Genomic DNA, 16,293 nt, shown 5'->3' with positions numbered 1-16,293 from the left:
GTGATTCAAACATTAATAAAAGTTGATATCTGACAAAATTTTCAATGTTCCTATTAAAAAAATATTTGTATTTGTCAATTTAAAACTGGAAAATGATCATGTTTAAATTAAGGCTTTCTTATTGCAAAGCTAATATAACATTTCCACCGATTAATCTCCTATTGATCAATCCATTTAAACTTTTGTCTGTTCTATTGAATAAATACAATAGCTATATATACAATTGTTGTGTAGTTTTTACAGTGGGACCTTTAAATTTATTTTAAGAGAAATACTTCCCTCAATGATTAATTTACTTGAGTAAAAAAATTGTCTTCTAGAAGATGGAAATACATGTTTACACTCACAAAACGGCATGTGATGTTGAATTTATTCAATATCAATGTTATATTTTCTATGCGTAAAAAGTGATTCAAACATTAATAATAGTTGATTTCTGACAACATTTACAACATTGTTCCTATTTTATTTTTTTAAAAGTGTTTAACAAATAAAAACTGGAAAATGATCATGTTTAAATTTATGCCTTCTTAGATGTGTTCTATTTGTAACTAAAATTTAATAAAAAAAAATAATGCAAATTTCAATGTGAACAATGCTAAAAAAAAACTTTTTATAATTAAATAAGTATATATTTTAAACAGACAGAAAATATATTATTAATATTGTCTTTTATTGAATATGTACAAAATTACAAGAAGTTCTTTTTATTAGGAATATGTATTTCCATCTATTTAAAATATTTAAACTCATGTAAGTTAATCAAAGGGTGAAAGATTTCTCTTAGAAAAAAATCAGAGGTTCCTGCAAATAAAATACACAGAGAACAATAGCTAATGTATTTATTCAATGGGACAATAGAACTGACAAAAGTTTAAATAGATTGACCAATAGCATTTGGTTCACATAAATCAAACTGGTAGTCGAAATTTAAGGTGACACGCGGGTCTAAATCAAAATTTTACTTTAATATAGGATTTCGCTATATTTTTCTACAAATGAACTTTAACTTATACTTAATAGAAAGAAAAAAAAAGATGTGGTCACCGTTCATTTAAGCTCACAATCTGCCTTCGAAAGAAGCATGCATTTTTGTAAAGTTACTTTTTTCCTGTTGAACTAATAGGAGAAAAAAAGGTGATATCGAAATAAAAAAGAACTAAATTACAAAAATCACTTAAATTTTAAAAAAGTTTAGTTTAAGTACAGCTTACTTGAAAATAATAATGAAAAAATATAGGTCACTGATGAGCTAAAAAAGATATTTCAATTTTAATGCCAAAAAATGTCATTTTTGCACTAAAGGGAGATAATTTGGAGCTTTTTCGATGATAAATAAATTTTAAACGTCATCTGGGGCCAACACAAATTGATTTTTTTTAATGAATTTTGTACAATATGATAAAATAACAACTAATAAAGGTAATAAATAAAATTTGTAATGAATTGAATTTTTTTTACATTCACGAAATTTGTGTCAGTAGATGGTTAAAAAAAGGGGTTTATTAGCAGTACAGCAGTTGCATTAGATTATATAAATTTTAAAAGGTTGTACATGACTTACAGTTGCAAACTGTTATCATTGTTTTCTGGTTGCATAAAATACGACAATAAGACAATATTGTATTAAATTTAACATAGGTGATACCAGCACAATGACAAAAACAGGATATTGCCCAAGAGTAACCAGTCAGGGTATATGTGTGGAGGAGTGTTCATCAGATGACCAGTGTCCAATGAACAAGAAATGTTGTTATAATGGATGTGGTCACACATGTACAGATGGTAGGTTTTTGTTACACATTTTATTTTTGATAATTGAATGTTCTTTGCAACAAATTTTCATTTTTGTTAAACTGCAACATTTATGTCCTAAATGCAAGACATACAAATCCTGGATGCTGTTGTAAGGCTTGTTAAAATTTAGGTCCAGTCTGCGGTTAAAGTGTTTCAACATCAGTAACTTTGTGAAATCCTAATTAAATTTTATGAAATTTGGACAAAAGCTTGTTTATAACCAAAAGACAGTTGCAGAGTATAATTTTGAATTTTACTTATCAATAATCTTTGTGTCTCGTTTGCGAACCATAGGTATTACCATCCGGCAGCAACATCGTCAACTATTTGTTTAAAGCTTTATATTTCAGAAGGTAGAAGACCTGGAGGCTTCATATCTTGTATGCAGATTATTCTAGGAAGTTTATTTCAATCATATATCCAATGTCCTTGACCTCATTTTCATGGTTCAGGGACAGCTTGAAAAAAAAAGAATTTTCTTATCATATGAATTTCTCACTTAATGTCTCACTTGACGATGTGAAAAAATTAGGTCTAGTTTATAGTAAACCACTAGTGGTTAGTCAAAGATATTTGGTATGCAGTTGTATTAGTATTTGCACATCTTAATTATTACCATGGAGATTATTAGGCCCCGCCCCTCAGTTATGGTCTATTGAATTTGAAACTTTTGCTTAGTTTTCATGTATTAGTTTGTGATTAGGTCAGTTTATGGGGACCTACTAGTGGTAGGTCAATGATATTTGGTATGCAGTTGTATTAGCATTGGCACATCTATTTTTGTGATATTACTTTTACCTCATTACCATGGAGATTATTTGACCCCGCCCCCTTAATTATGGTTTATTGACTGAATTTTGGCTTTGTTTACATGTATTAATAGTTTGGGTTTAGTTTTTTTTTAAAGGGAACTACTTATTATAGGTCAATGGTATTTGGTATGCAGTTGTATTAATTAACATTGGCATATCTCATTTCCATGGAGATTGTTTAGCCATGTACCTTCAGTCATGGTTCATTGACTTAAAATAATTGCCAAACTTGCATGTTAAAGTGTTTCGATTTTAATTTCAACATTTGCATTATCGAAATGACAAAAAAGCAAGACATATCTCTGTGATAAGAGTTTATTATGAGTAATAGGATAAGGATATGTGGTATATGTGTTCCTTGCAAGGTTTCAATGTCTGTCAGACAGAATTTATCTGACCTTGACCTCATTTCGTGGATCAGTGATCAAGGCTAAAGTTATGTGATCAGGTCCGTTTCTCTTATACTATAAGCAGAAGGTGAAGATGTTTTGTGTATGGAATGATTAAAATGGGTACATGTCAGTCTGACAGGTTTCATCTGACCTTGACCCCATTTTCATGGTTCATTGGTAAATGTTCACTTTTTGTGACCTCATTGTCATAAATGTTTAAAAATGTTCAGTTTCTGTAAGGTTTTAGTTAAACCTTTATCTTTAAGACTTTAAATATAAAATTAATGGTCGGTAATGCAGGCAAGACATTTCAGCATGTGCATTCTTGTTTTACAGTTTACTTCAAATTCAGGTAACAGAGTAAATTGTTTATCTATACATAAATCATTGCAGCAAGCACACAAACACCGGAACCAGAGAGAACACCAGAACCTGAAGGAGTTGTGACTGGTCAACCAGAAGGTGAAACAGAGCCTACTGGTCAACCTGAGGGAGAAGGGGAGACGAGTGCTGAACCTGAGGGAGAAGGGGAGCCTACTGGTGAACCAGAAGGTCAAGGATCATGTGGAAGTCGACCAGCTGGAAACTCTGACACCACTGGAAGTATGTACAACTTTATTCAAATTTAAAAAAAGAAGCATGAATGTGAAGTAAACGACCTTAAAAATAATTTTATTTTCAATGGAGGACTCATTATGGGCAAAATCAGTACCATGACTAGTATTTTAAACAAATTATAATGCAAGTGGTCAAGGATTGTCAATAATAAACTAGTTAAAAACAAAAATTCTTAAATGCATGCCATATATATGAAATATGAATATTTTGAAAAAAAATTAGTTTCTTGTTGAAAAAAGTAGATTTTGACAATTGAGTCTTGTTTATGAGTTAATTTGACTTAAATTTCATATTTATTATCTTTATGAAGAAATTCTGTAAATGTAATATTTTTAATGAAACTTTTGTTATTGGTGATTTATCAGGTGGGTTTTTTTCTGATTAAGTTTGATCTTGTGAATTGAAAAGAGGAAAAGACTCAATTTCAAACATTTTTGCAATGAACTCTGCAAAAATGCATTCCTTTGATATGTCTACAGATGAAACAACTTTTCCTAAACAATTTGGAAAAATATTAGATTTTTTCTGTTTAAAAAAGACATAATTTTAGAACTAAGTCTTAGTCTTTTCCATATAAATTGTGCTTTATCTGTATAATATAAGTCTTTGACTGAGTGGTGTGATGTGTCAATTGTTGTAATCATGTCATTGAACAATTGGTTTTTACTGTGACGTTGTATCTAACCATCAAGACATAGAAAATGGTCTCTATTGACATGCGTTCATGTCTAGGCAGCAATTTTATTTTTATCAGGGTATCAATTTCGTTGATTGACAAAAACTGACACTTTAGTGGATACTTAATTTCTTGGTTTTCCTAATGCCTGCAGTCAATCCTATGGATATTTTGCAATTCGTTGAACATTTAATTTCATGGTTAACCTGTACTTACGAAATCAAAAGAAATTGGTATCCAATAGAAACTAATGAATCCACAGTTTTAATATTTATTTGTTTTTATATTTATTGTACAATTGTTTTTTTTAGATAATCCACATCCTATGGACTGTGTTGACATGGTTGTGGGAACAGCTAGAGGAAACAGAAGTAGAATTGGTGACTTCTACGCTCACGGTAGATCTACACCTATGTATGATTCATTTTATGGAGGAAAGGAAAATTTATTAGGAGCATATGGATATGAGGAGAATGGATATACAACAATAATCTTCAGGAAAAAGATGTCAGGTAAATCAAGTATAGCTTTCTTTGTTTTAAAACTTAATGCTGTTTTAAATTAAAAAAAATATATAGCTTTCCTCTATTATGGATAGAATAAAATCAATGGTGGTGTAGACAGATTTTTTTTTAAAATTTGACAGTTTTTACCATTTGGACAAATACAGCCAGCTTTTGGTTACATGTATTTTCCTTTAATTTAAAAGTAAAAATAATAAAATGGTTGGATTGAATTCATCTCAAATTCAAAAATCTTGCATCCTCTATCTTTTAATATGAATCAAGAAGTTCCTGTGATATTCTTATGGGTTATTCTCATGAAGAATATACTATATCTCCCAAAATTTATATTTAATCTATGTTTTTTTCAGCGATGGAGAGAGCTGACTTACCTATTCTAGATGAACACATGCATGTGATATGGGCACGTGGACAAGATCAGGGAGATTTTGTACATTTTCCAGCGACTGGTATTGATGGGGTTCCTGCTTCTTCACTCAATATTCCAAACTATTACAGAGACGATGAATTTAAATACCATGGTCATAGTTCTCATAGAGGGGTCACCAGAATCAACTTCAAAGGTAAAGTTAGTCCTACTGTTTCTGGATGGACCTTTTCCACATATTCATGTAAAAAAGTAAAAATCTGAAAACTTTCTTAATCCACTTACTCTTTTAACTTTTTTTAAGTGGCATTCATGACTTTAATTTCTGTAGATGTGCATCTAGTGTACAGTTTAATTTTTGTAGACATTCATCTAGTGTACAAAATTATAACCTGGTATTTTAGATGACTTTTTTTTATGACTGGATACTGTAATTGACTTTTTTTTATGACTGGATACTGTAATTGAAAATTAACTGTATTGCCATAATATTGAATGAGTTTGAGTTAGTTTAATACTATAGTGATGATATAAGTATTTGTATTGGTAGTATAAAACATAAAGATGATCAGTCTAAGTTCCACTGGAGCCTTGAGGAGGATAAAATACCACAGACAACCATTTTAGTATCTTCCATTGCTAACATGATTTTTTTTAACCTTTCAGAAGGTGCATCATCTCCACCACCCAATAGTCAGTGTGGTGGTTCCTGGGGAACATGCTCTGACGCTAACTGTCATAGAGTCACATGGTCGTATGCTAATGACATGATTTATTTTGTACGTTTCAGAAGGTGCAGCTACTCCACCACCCAATGGTGAGTGTGGTGGTTCCTGGGGAACATGTTCTGATGCAAATTGTCATAGAGTCACATGGTCGTATGCTAATGATATGATAACCTTCACCATTACTGCAGACTTAGATAACGACCAGTGGGTCGGCATTGGATTCAATACTAAGAGAGCAATGGTAATTTTAAACAGCACCTTAATTTGAGCGTATTTGTTTGAGGTTGATATTCAGACAAAGAAATAAAATTTGAAGAACTTTTGATACCTTACTGAAATAGATTTAAGTATATTAAGGTTAATGTACAGGTATTTGATTTTTATTATGCCCCACCTACGATAGTAGAGGGGCATTATGTTTTCTGGTCTGTGCCTCCGTCCGTTCGTTCTTCGTTCGTCCGTTCGTTCGTCCGTTCGTTCGTCCGTTCGTTCGTCCCACTTCAGGTTAAAGTTTTTGGTCAAGGTAGTTTTTGATGAAGTTGAAGTCCAATCCACTTGAAACTTAGTACACATGTTCCCCATGATATGATCTTTCTAATTTTAATGCCAAATTATAGTTTTGACCCCAATTTCATGGTCAACTGAACATAGAAAATGAAAGTGCGAAGTTCAGGTTAAAGTTTTTGGTCAAGGTAGTTTTTGATGAAGTTAAAGTCACATCTACTTGAAACTTAGTACACATGTTCCCTATGATATGATCTTTCTTATTTTAATTCCAAATTAAAGTTAGAAAGATCATATCATAGGGAACATGTGTACTAAGTTTCAAGTAGATGTGACTTTAACTTCATCAAAAACTACCTTGACCAAAAACTTTAACCTGAACTACGCACTTTCATTTTCATTAATTCCAAATTAAAGTTTTGACCCCAATTTCACGGTCCACTGAACATGGAAAATTATAGTGCGAGTGGGGCATCCATGTACTATGGACACGTTCTTGTTTCCATCTACGACAGCAAAATGTATGTAAAAACAGCTAACTTTTCATACTCCAATGGCTCTTGTTGAAGTTTATGCATGATGGCTCATTGATGTAAAGATCATCATTTTTGTCAAAATATGTAATCCTATCAAATTAGAATATATGATATTTAATGGCCAGACATACACTATCTTTCATGGGATATCCTACATTGATAACATATACTTTCAGTAAATGTAGTCTTTCAAATCTTGGATGCAAAAGGCACAACTTTGAAGTACCGCTAGAGAATATATTAAAAATATCCTTTGTTTATTTTCAGAGTGGAGCAGATGTGATTATTGGATGGGTGACTGCTGATGGACAAGTTACTGTAAGGGATATGTAAGTTTTGAAATATTTTCAAAAATTTATGATAAAGCTAGGCAAGTTTTTTTATGCCCTGCCTATGATACTAAATGAGCATTATGACATCTGGTCTGTGCATCCATTAATAAGTCTGTGCCATATCAGGTTATGATAAAAAAAAAATTGGTTAAGGCAGTTCATCGTGAAGATGTGATCAAATCAACTTGAAACTTTGATAACACATGTTCAGTGTGATGTAAACTTTTTTAATTGTATACAAAAGTATTGATTTGAATCTGAAATTTGTGATTTAAAATATTTAGAATTGTATGAATATTATAATTGTTTTGATAATTGTAGGAAAAATCCCACATCATATGGTAGGCCTACGGCTGATACAAGCCAAGATATCTCTGAAATACAAGGGTCAAGAACTGGACGTAGAACAACATTATCCTTCAAACGTCCACGGGCACCAAATGATGCAGCTGATTTCAGTTTCTCTGAAACTAATTGTGGATACCTATTTTTCCCAAAAGGAGGCAGTTTTGATGCTTCCAGTATGTCAATCAGCAAGCATGACCAGACACCTATTATTTCATCAAATATGATATGTTTCCCTTGCCAAGGTATGCAACTCTTGCTTTATGTGAAACTATAATGTATAAATGTAGAATATTAAGAGCCTGTCCATGAAAAAACCATGCAAAACAGTCCGCAAGCAACAATTGCCAATCTTGGATTCCACTTAGATGTCTGAATGATATTATGAAAAATCAGTCTAACAATTTTATACAAATGATATAGGTAATTGTCATGCTTAAGGTGATGGGTAGTATTTTGAAAAGTCATCTTTATTCATGAGACATCATTTGAATTAAAACATGTTATATTTTGAACAGTTTGGTTTTATAAAACAAATTGAAAGTTGTTTTGAATTATGAATAAATTGCAGTAGTTTGGAATATTTTTATCCCAAATTTTATAAAAATACATGATGTTATATGGGTTTGAACAAAAATAATTTATTATCTTTGATTTCATTTGAAAATACTCTTAGCGTGACTTACCGGTATCCGTTGTGAGATAGAACAAACTTGAACAGTACAGAATCCTTTGAAGGATTCCTGAAATTTTGATATTCTTTCTTTTATACATGACTTTAAAACAATTAACACTTATATTTATAATTTTAATTGTTATTATTTTAATTATTTAGGTGGAACCCAACCTACCCCAGCAAGCCATATGTACACTGTAAAGTTAAGAATCTTAGGAGTGCCATATATTGGTCAATATGGAAATGTCAACTCACAGGAGTATTTGAATCTGAAAAAAGAAGTTGAAAATGAGGTATGTATTTTTTTAAAATTCAATATGGTACTGAGTGTGATATGCCTAAATATGCCGAATATTTCACAAATATTGATATTTAAACATGGTGGGGTCAGGGTTGCGTGCTGAATTTCTAGTACATATTGAGGAAAAAAGTAAGTTAGAAATATAGATTCCACCACTGCATCAAGTGTGATACAATATTTATCCACTCGAGACAGTTAAATTTTCGCCGAGCATTTTAAATATTTAAAATTTAATTGTCGAGAATGGAGAAATATCGTATTACACAAGATTTGGTGGTGGAATCTGTTTCTCTGATGATTTTCAAACAAAACGCAGGCAAACTTATTCCTTCTTTTCGACTGATCTGCAAAAAGATGTGTTCTTTCTATGTGACATCATCAGGCATGGTCACTTTTTTTCATGCCGTCACAACAGGAAATTCAGAGGAAAACAAGAAAATTTGACATAATCGGATTTTCTCCAATGAAATACTGAGATCAAACGAACCACACGTTGATTAAATTATTTTATACAATGGGTGTAGAAAGGGATAAATTGACGAAGAATTAGAGAAAACAATATATCGGTTAATTTGACAAAGTTATTGATCAGGTCAGAAGGAGTTTTAACGTTCACAGACAATAAATTTGTTCAGTCCTATACATGATTTGTTGGTCATTATGAAAATTTGATTGCCTGGTTCTGTTAAACTTTCAAGTTATTTGAATAAAAGATATTCTGTGATGATATTAAAAAAAATTAATTATAATATTCTCTGGTAGTAAGCTTTAAATTTAATTGCAACTTTCTAATATTTTCCATCTTGATAACTTAAGTTAAACAATATAAATCAAAGTTAATATAAGTTACATGTCTATTAGAATACTAATTAATTATTATTTATTTATTATCTAATTTGAAGATTAAACAGGTGTTTGCCAACAGTCGTAAATTTCAATCAGTTTGGATCATACGCTTCATGTAAGTGCTTATTTGTAGTTTTTAGAATTTAGACCATTCCTATTTTGTATAGCGTTGCTCCATTATCTGAAATGTCTGTCTAGTAAATTGATGTTGTCCTTGACCTCATTCTCATGTTTCATTGATTGAATAAAAAACTGTAAAAAAAAAATCATCATCAAGATCTTTTTAATTACTGTGAGTAATAAGTTACTATTGAAAATTCAGATTTTTTTTCATTCATTAATAACTACAAATATTGTTAAATTGACAAAAGTGTGAAATAATTTTCAGAAAAGGGTTGATCAATACAAATAACACTAAAAAGTTAATAATGCAAGTTTTTATTTTAGTGACACATGTCCCATAACATTTTTTGCAATAATTCTAATCATTCCAAAAGTTAGTTCACTATTGTTTTAAGTCAGATACATTTGATCAATTACAACAGTTTAATACAACAGAGTTATATCAGATTAAAGAGATATTACTGTATAAAGTATTATAATAATAATATTGATATCAAGCAGATATAATGTTTTTATATTACTACACAGATCAGGAAGTGTTATAGCTGAACTTGGTATTGAAATGGCAGGCAATGAAGCAGAGACTAAGGATGAAGTAAACAGGATGTTGTTAGCAGTTTTGGCAGAAGGAAGACTTGGTGGATATACAGTTGATAAAGGTTATAGTCTAGGACTTGGAAATGCTCAACCTGGTATGGATACTTTATTGCTAATTCTCTTGGAGTTTCTTGGCTCAACCTGGTATGGATACTTTATCCCTAATTCTCTTGGAGTTTCTTGGCTCAACCTGGTATGGATACTTTATCGCTAATTCTCTTGGAGTTTCTTGGCTCAACCTGGTATGGATACTTTATCACTAACTCTCTTGGAGTTTCTTGGCTCAACCTGGTATGGATACTTTATCACTAATTCTCTTGGAGTTTCTTGGCTCAACCTGGTATGGATACTTTATCGCTAACTCTCTTGGAGTTTCTTGGCTCAACCTGGTATGGATACTTTATCGCTAACTCTCTTGGAGTTTCTTGGCTCAACCTGGTATGGATACTTTATCGCTAATTCTCTTGGAGTTTCTTGGCTCAACCTGGTATGGACACTTTATCGCTAATTCTCTTGGAGTTTCTTGGCTCAACCTGGTATGGATACTTTATCACTAACTCTCTTGGAGTTTCTTGGCTCAACCTGGTATGGATACTTTATCACTAATTCTCTTGGAGTTTCTTGGCTCAACCTGGTATGGATACTTTATCGCTAACTCTCTTGGAGTTTCTTGGCTCAACCTGGTATGGATACTTTATCGCTAACTCTCTTGGAGTTTCTTGGCTCAACCTGGTATGGATACTTTATCACTAATTCTCTTGGAGTTTCTTGGCTCAACCTGGTATGGACACTTTATCGCTAATTCTCTTGGAGTTTCTTGGCTCAACCTGGTATGGACACTTTATCGCTAACTCTCTTGGAGTTTCTTGGCTCAACCTGGTATGGATACTTTATCGCTAACTCTCTTGGAGTTTCTTGGCTCAACCTGGTATGGATACTTTATCGCTAACTCTCTTGGAGTTTCTTGGCTCAACCTGGTATGGATACTTTATCACTAATTCTCTTGGAGTTTCTTGGCTCAACCTGGTATGGATACTTTATCCCTAACTCTCTTGGAGTTTCTTGGCTCAACCTGGTATGGATACTTTATCACTAACTCTCTTGGAGTTTCTTGGCTCAACCTGGTATGGATACTTTATCACTAATTCTCTTGGAGTTTCTTGGCTCAACCTGGTATGGATACTTTATCACTAACTCTCTTGGAGTTTCTCTTGGAGTTTCTTGGCTCAACCTGGTATGGATACTTTATCGCTAACTCTCTTGGAGTTTCTTGGCTCAACCTGGTATGGATACTTTATCCCTAACTCTCTTGGAGTTTCTTGGCTCAACCTGGTATGGATACTTTATCCCTAACTCTCTTGGAGTTTCTTGGCTCAACCTGGTATGGATACTTTATCGCTAATTCTCTTGGAGTTTCTTGGCTCAACCTGGTATGGATACTTTATCACTAACTCTCTTGGAGTTTCTCTTGGAGTTTCTTGGCTCAACCTGGTATGGATACTTTATCGCTAACTCTCTTGGAGTTTCTTGGCTCAACCTGGTATGGATACTTTATCCCTAACTCTCTTGGAGTTTCTTGGCTCAACCTGGTATGGATACTTTATCCCTAACTCTCTTGGAGTTTCTTGGCTCAACCTGGTATGGATACTTTATCGCTAATTCTCTTGGAGTTTCTTGGCTCAACCTGGTATGGATACTTTATCACTAACTCTCTTGGAGTTTCTCTTGGAGTTTCTTGGCTCAACCTGGTATGGATACTTTATCGCTAACTCTCTTGGAGTTTCTTGGCTCAACCTGGTATGGATACTTTATCCCTAACTCTCTTGGAGTTTCTTGGCTCAACCTGGTATGGATACTTTATCGCTAATTCTCTTGGAGTTTCTTGGCTCAACCTGGTATGGATACTTTATCACTAATTCTCTTGGAGTTTCTTGGCTCAACCTGGTATGGATACTTTATCCCTAACTCTCTTGGAGTTTCTTGGCTCAACCTGGTATGGATACTTTATCGCTAACTCTCTTGGAGTTTCTTGGCTCAACCTGGTATGGATACTTTATCCCTAACTCTCTTGGAGTTTCTTGGCTCAACCTGGTATGGATACTTTATCGCTAATTCTCTTGGAGTTTCTTGGCTCAACCTGGTATGGATACTTTATCACTAATTCTCTTGGAGTTTCTTGGCTCAACCTGGTATGGATACTTTATACCTAACTCTCTTGGAGTTTCTTGGCTCAACCTGGTATGGATACTTTATCACTAACTCTCTTGGAGTTTCTCTTGGAGTTTCTTGGCTCAACCTGGTATGGATACTTTATCACTAATTCTCTTGGAGTTTCTTGGCTCAACCTGGTATGGATACTTTATCCCTAACTCTCTTGGAGTTTCTTGGCTCAACCTGGTATGGATACTTTATCACTAACTCTCTTGGAGTTTCTCTTGGAGTTTCTTGGCTCAACCTGGTATGGATACTTTATCACTAATTCTCTTGGAGTTTCTTGGCTCAACCTGGTATGGATACTTTATCCCTAATTCTCTTGGAGTTTCTTGGCTCAACCTGGTATGGATACTTTATCACTAATTCTCTTGGAGTTTCTTGGCTCAACCTGGTATGGATACTTTATCGCTAATTCTCTTGGAGTTTCTTGGCTCAACCTGGTATGGATACTTTATCTCTAATTCTCTTGGAGTTTCTTGGCTCAACCTGGTATGGATACTTTATCGCTAACTCTCTTGGAGTTTCTTGGCTCAACCTGGTATGGATACTTTATCACTAATTCTCTTGGAGTTTCTTGGCTCAACCTGGTATGGATACTTTATCGCTAATTCTCTTGGAGTTTCTTGGCTCAACCTGGCATGGATACTTTATCACTAATTCTCTTGGAGTTTCTTGGCTCAACCTGGTATGGATACTTTATCCCTAATTCTCTTGGAGTTTCTTGGCTCAACCTGGTATAGATACTTTATCCCTAACTCTCTTGGAGTTTCTTGGCTCAACCTGGTATGGATACTTTATCGCTAATTCTGTTGGAGTTTCTTGGCTCAACCTTGTATGGATACTTTATCACTAATTCTCTTGGAGTTTCTTGGCTCAACCTGGTATGGATACTTTATCACTAATTCTCTTGGAGTTTCTTGGCTCAACCTGGTATGGATACTTTATGGCTAACTCTCTTGGAGTTTCTTGGCTCAACCTGGTATGGATACTTTATCACTAATTCTCTTGGAGTTTCTTGGCTCAACCTGGTATGGATACTTTATCACTAATTCTCTTGGAGTTTCTTGGCTCAACCTGGTATGGATACTTTATCCCTAATTCTCTTGGAGTTTCTTGGCTCAACCTGGTATGGATACTTTATCGCTAACTCTCTTGGAGTTTCTTGGCTCAACCTGGTATGGTTACTTTATCACTAACTCTCTTGCAGTTTCTTGGCTCAACCTGGTATGGATACTTTATCACTAATTCTCTTGGAGTTTCTTGGCTCAACCTGGTATGGATACTTTATCGCTAACTCTCTTGGAGTTTCTTGGCTCAACCTGGTATGGATACTTTATCCCTAATTCTCTTGGAGTTTCTTGGCTCAACCTGGTATGGATACTTTATCACTAATTCTCTTGGAGTTTCTTGGCTCAACCTGGTATGGATACTTTATCTCTAATTCTCTTGGAGTTTCTTGGCTCAACCTGGTATGGATACTTTATCCCTAACTCTCTGGGAGTTTCTTGGCTCAACCTGGTATGGATACTTTATCGCTAATTCTCTTGGAGTTTCTTGGCTCAACCTGGTATGGATACTTTATCACTAACTCTCTTGGAGTTTCTTGGCTCAACCTGGTATGGATACTTTATCGCTAATTCTCTTGGAGTTTCTTGGCTCAACCTGGTATGGATACTTTATCCCTAATTCTCTTGGAGTTTCTTGGCTCAACCTGGTATGGATACTTTATCCCTAATTCTCTTGCAGTTTCTTGGCTCAACCTGGTATGGATACTTTATCCCTAATTCTCTTGCAGTTTCTTGGCTCAACCTGGTATGGATACTTTATCGCTAATTCTCTTGCAGTTTCTTGGCTCAACCTGGTATGGATACTTTATCGCTAATTCTCTTGGAATTTCTTGGCTCAACCTGGTATGGATACTTTATCGCTAATTCTCTTGCAGTTTCTTGGCTCAACCTGGTATGGATACTTTATCACTAATTCTCTTGCAGTTTCTTGGCTCAACCTGGTATGGATACTTTATCCCTAATTCTCTTGCAGTTTCTTGGCTCAACCTGGTATGGATACTTTATCACTAATTCTCTTGGAGTTTCTTGGCTCAACCTGGTATGGATACTTTATCGCTAATTCTCTTGGAGTTTCTTGGCTCAACCTGGTATGGATACTTTATCGCTAACTCTCTGGGAGTTTCTTGGCTCAACCTGGTATGGATACTTTATCGCTAACTCTCTGGGAGTTTCTTGGCTCAACCTGGTATGGATACTTTATCGCTAATTCTCTGGGAGTTTCTTGGCTCAACCTGGTATGGATACTTTATCGCTAACTCTCTGGGAGTTTCTTGGCTCAACCTGGTATGGATACTTTATCGCTAACTCTCTGGGAGTTTCTTGGCTCAACCTGGTATGGATACTTTATCGCTAACTCTCTGGGAGTTTCTTGGCTCAACCTGGTATGGATACTTTATCGCTAACTCTCTGGGAGTTTCTTGGCTCAACCTGGTATGGATACTTTATCGCTAACTCTCTGGGAGTTTCTTGGCTCAACCTGGTATGGATACTTTATCGCTAACTCTCTGGGAGTTTCTTGGCTCAACCTGGTATGGATACTTTATCGCTAACTCTCTGGGAGTTTCTTGGCTCAACCTGGTATGGATACTTTATGGCTAACTCTCTGGGAGTTTCTTGGCTCAACCTGGTATGGATACTTTATGGCTAACTCTCTGGGAGTTTCTTGGCTCAACCTGGTATGGATACTTTATGGCTAACTCTCTTGGAGTTTCTTGGCTCAACCTGGTATGGATACTTTATGGCTAACTCTCTTGGAGTTTCTTGGCTCAACCTGGTATGGATACTTTATGGCTAACTCTCTTGGAGTTTCTTGGCTCAACCTGGTATGGATACTTTATCGCTAATTCTCTTGGAGTTTCTTGGCTCAACCTGGTATGGATACTTTATCGCTAATTCTCTTGGAGTTTCTTGGCTCAACCTGGTATGGATACTTTATCGCTAATTCTCTTGGAGTTTCTTGGCTCAACCTGGTATGGATACTTTATCGCTAATTCTCTTGGAGTTTCTTGGCTCAACCTGGTATGGATACTTTATGGCTAACTCTCTTGGAGTTTCTTGGCTCAACCTGGTATGGATACTTTATCGCTAATTCTCTTGGAGTTTCTTGGCTCAACCTGGTATGGATACTTTATCCCTAATTCTCTTGGAGTTTCTTGGCTCAACCTGGTATGGATACTTTATCCCTAATTCTCTTGGAGTTTCTTGGCTCAACCTGGTATGGATACTTTATCGCTAATTCTCTTGGAGTTTCTTGGCTCAACCTGGTATGGATACTTTATCGCTAATTCTCTTGGAGTTTCTTGGCTCAACCTGGTATGGATACTTTATCGCTAATTCTCTTGGAGTTTCTTGGCTCAACCTGGTATGGATACTTTATCGCTAATTCTCTTGGAGTTTCTTGGCTCAACCTGGCATGGATACTTTATCGCTAATTCTCTTGGAGTTTCTTGGCTCAACCTGGCATGGATACTTTATCGCTAATTCTCTTGGAGTTTCTTGGCTCAACCTGGTATGGATACTTTATCGCTAATTCTCTTGGAGTTTCTTGGCTCAACCTGGTATGGATACTTTATCCCTAATTCTCTTGGAGTTTCTTGGCTCAACCTGGTATGGATACTTTATCGCTAACTCTCTTGGAGTTTCTTGGCTCAACCTGGTATGGATACTTTATCCCTAACTCTCTTGGAGTTTCTTGGCTCAACCTGGTATGGATACTTTATCCCTAATTCTCTTGCAGTTTCTTGGCTCAACCTGGTATGGATACTTTATCCCTAATTCTCTTGCAGTTTCTTGGCTCAACCTGGTATGGATACTTTATCGCTAATTCTCTTGGAATTT

General features: G+C 34.8%; 1 protein-coding gene across 1 annotated transcript in view; it reads left to right on the top strand.

The window, feature by feature from the left end:
* The window catches only part of LOC139523270 (uncharacterized), a 73,652-nt gene that overhangs the window by 40,077 nt on the left and 17,282 nt on the right, over window positions 1–16,293 (top strand). Inside the window, exons 18-27 of the mRNA XM_071317134.1 lie at window positions 1,642–1,785; window positions 3,395–3,604; window positions 4,607–4,807; window positions 5,170–5,382; window positions 5,977–6,155; window positions 7,222–7,283; window positions 7,608–7,876; window positions 8,467–8,600; window positions 9,511–9,569; window positions 10,106–10,269. Coding sequence (XP_071173235.1) covers window positions 1,642–1,785; window positions 3,395–3,604; window positions 4,607–4,807; window positions 5,170–5,382; window positions 5,977–6,155; window positions 7,222–7,283; window positions 7,608–7,876; window positions 8,467–8,600; window positions 9,511–9,569; window positions 10,106–10,269 — 1,635 coding nt within the window. The remainder of the gene's footprint in view (window positions 1–1,641; window positions 1,786–3,394; window positions 3,605–4,606; window positions 4,808–5,169; window positions 5,383–5,976; window positions 6,156–7,221; window positions 7,284–7,607; window positions 7,877–8,466; window positions 8,601–9,510; window positions 9,570–10,105; window positions 10,270–16,293) is intronic.

Source organism: Mytilus edulis, chromosome 1 (assembly GCF_963676685.1).
Source record: "Mytilus edulis chromosome 1, xbMytEdul2.2, whole genome shotgun sequence".
Lineage (NCBI taxonomy): Eukaryota > Metazoa > Mollusca > Bivalvia > Mytilida > Mytilidae > Mytilus > Mytilus edulis.
The sequence above is the reverse complement of the archived record's forward strand: the minus strand, read 5'-3'. Positions and strand labels throughout refer to the sequence as shown.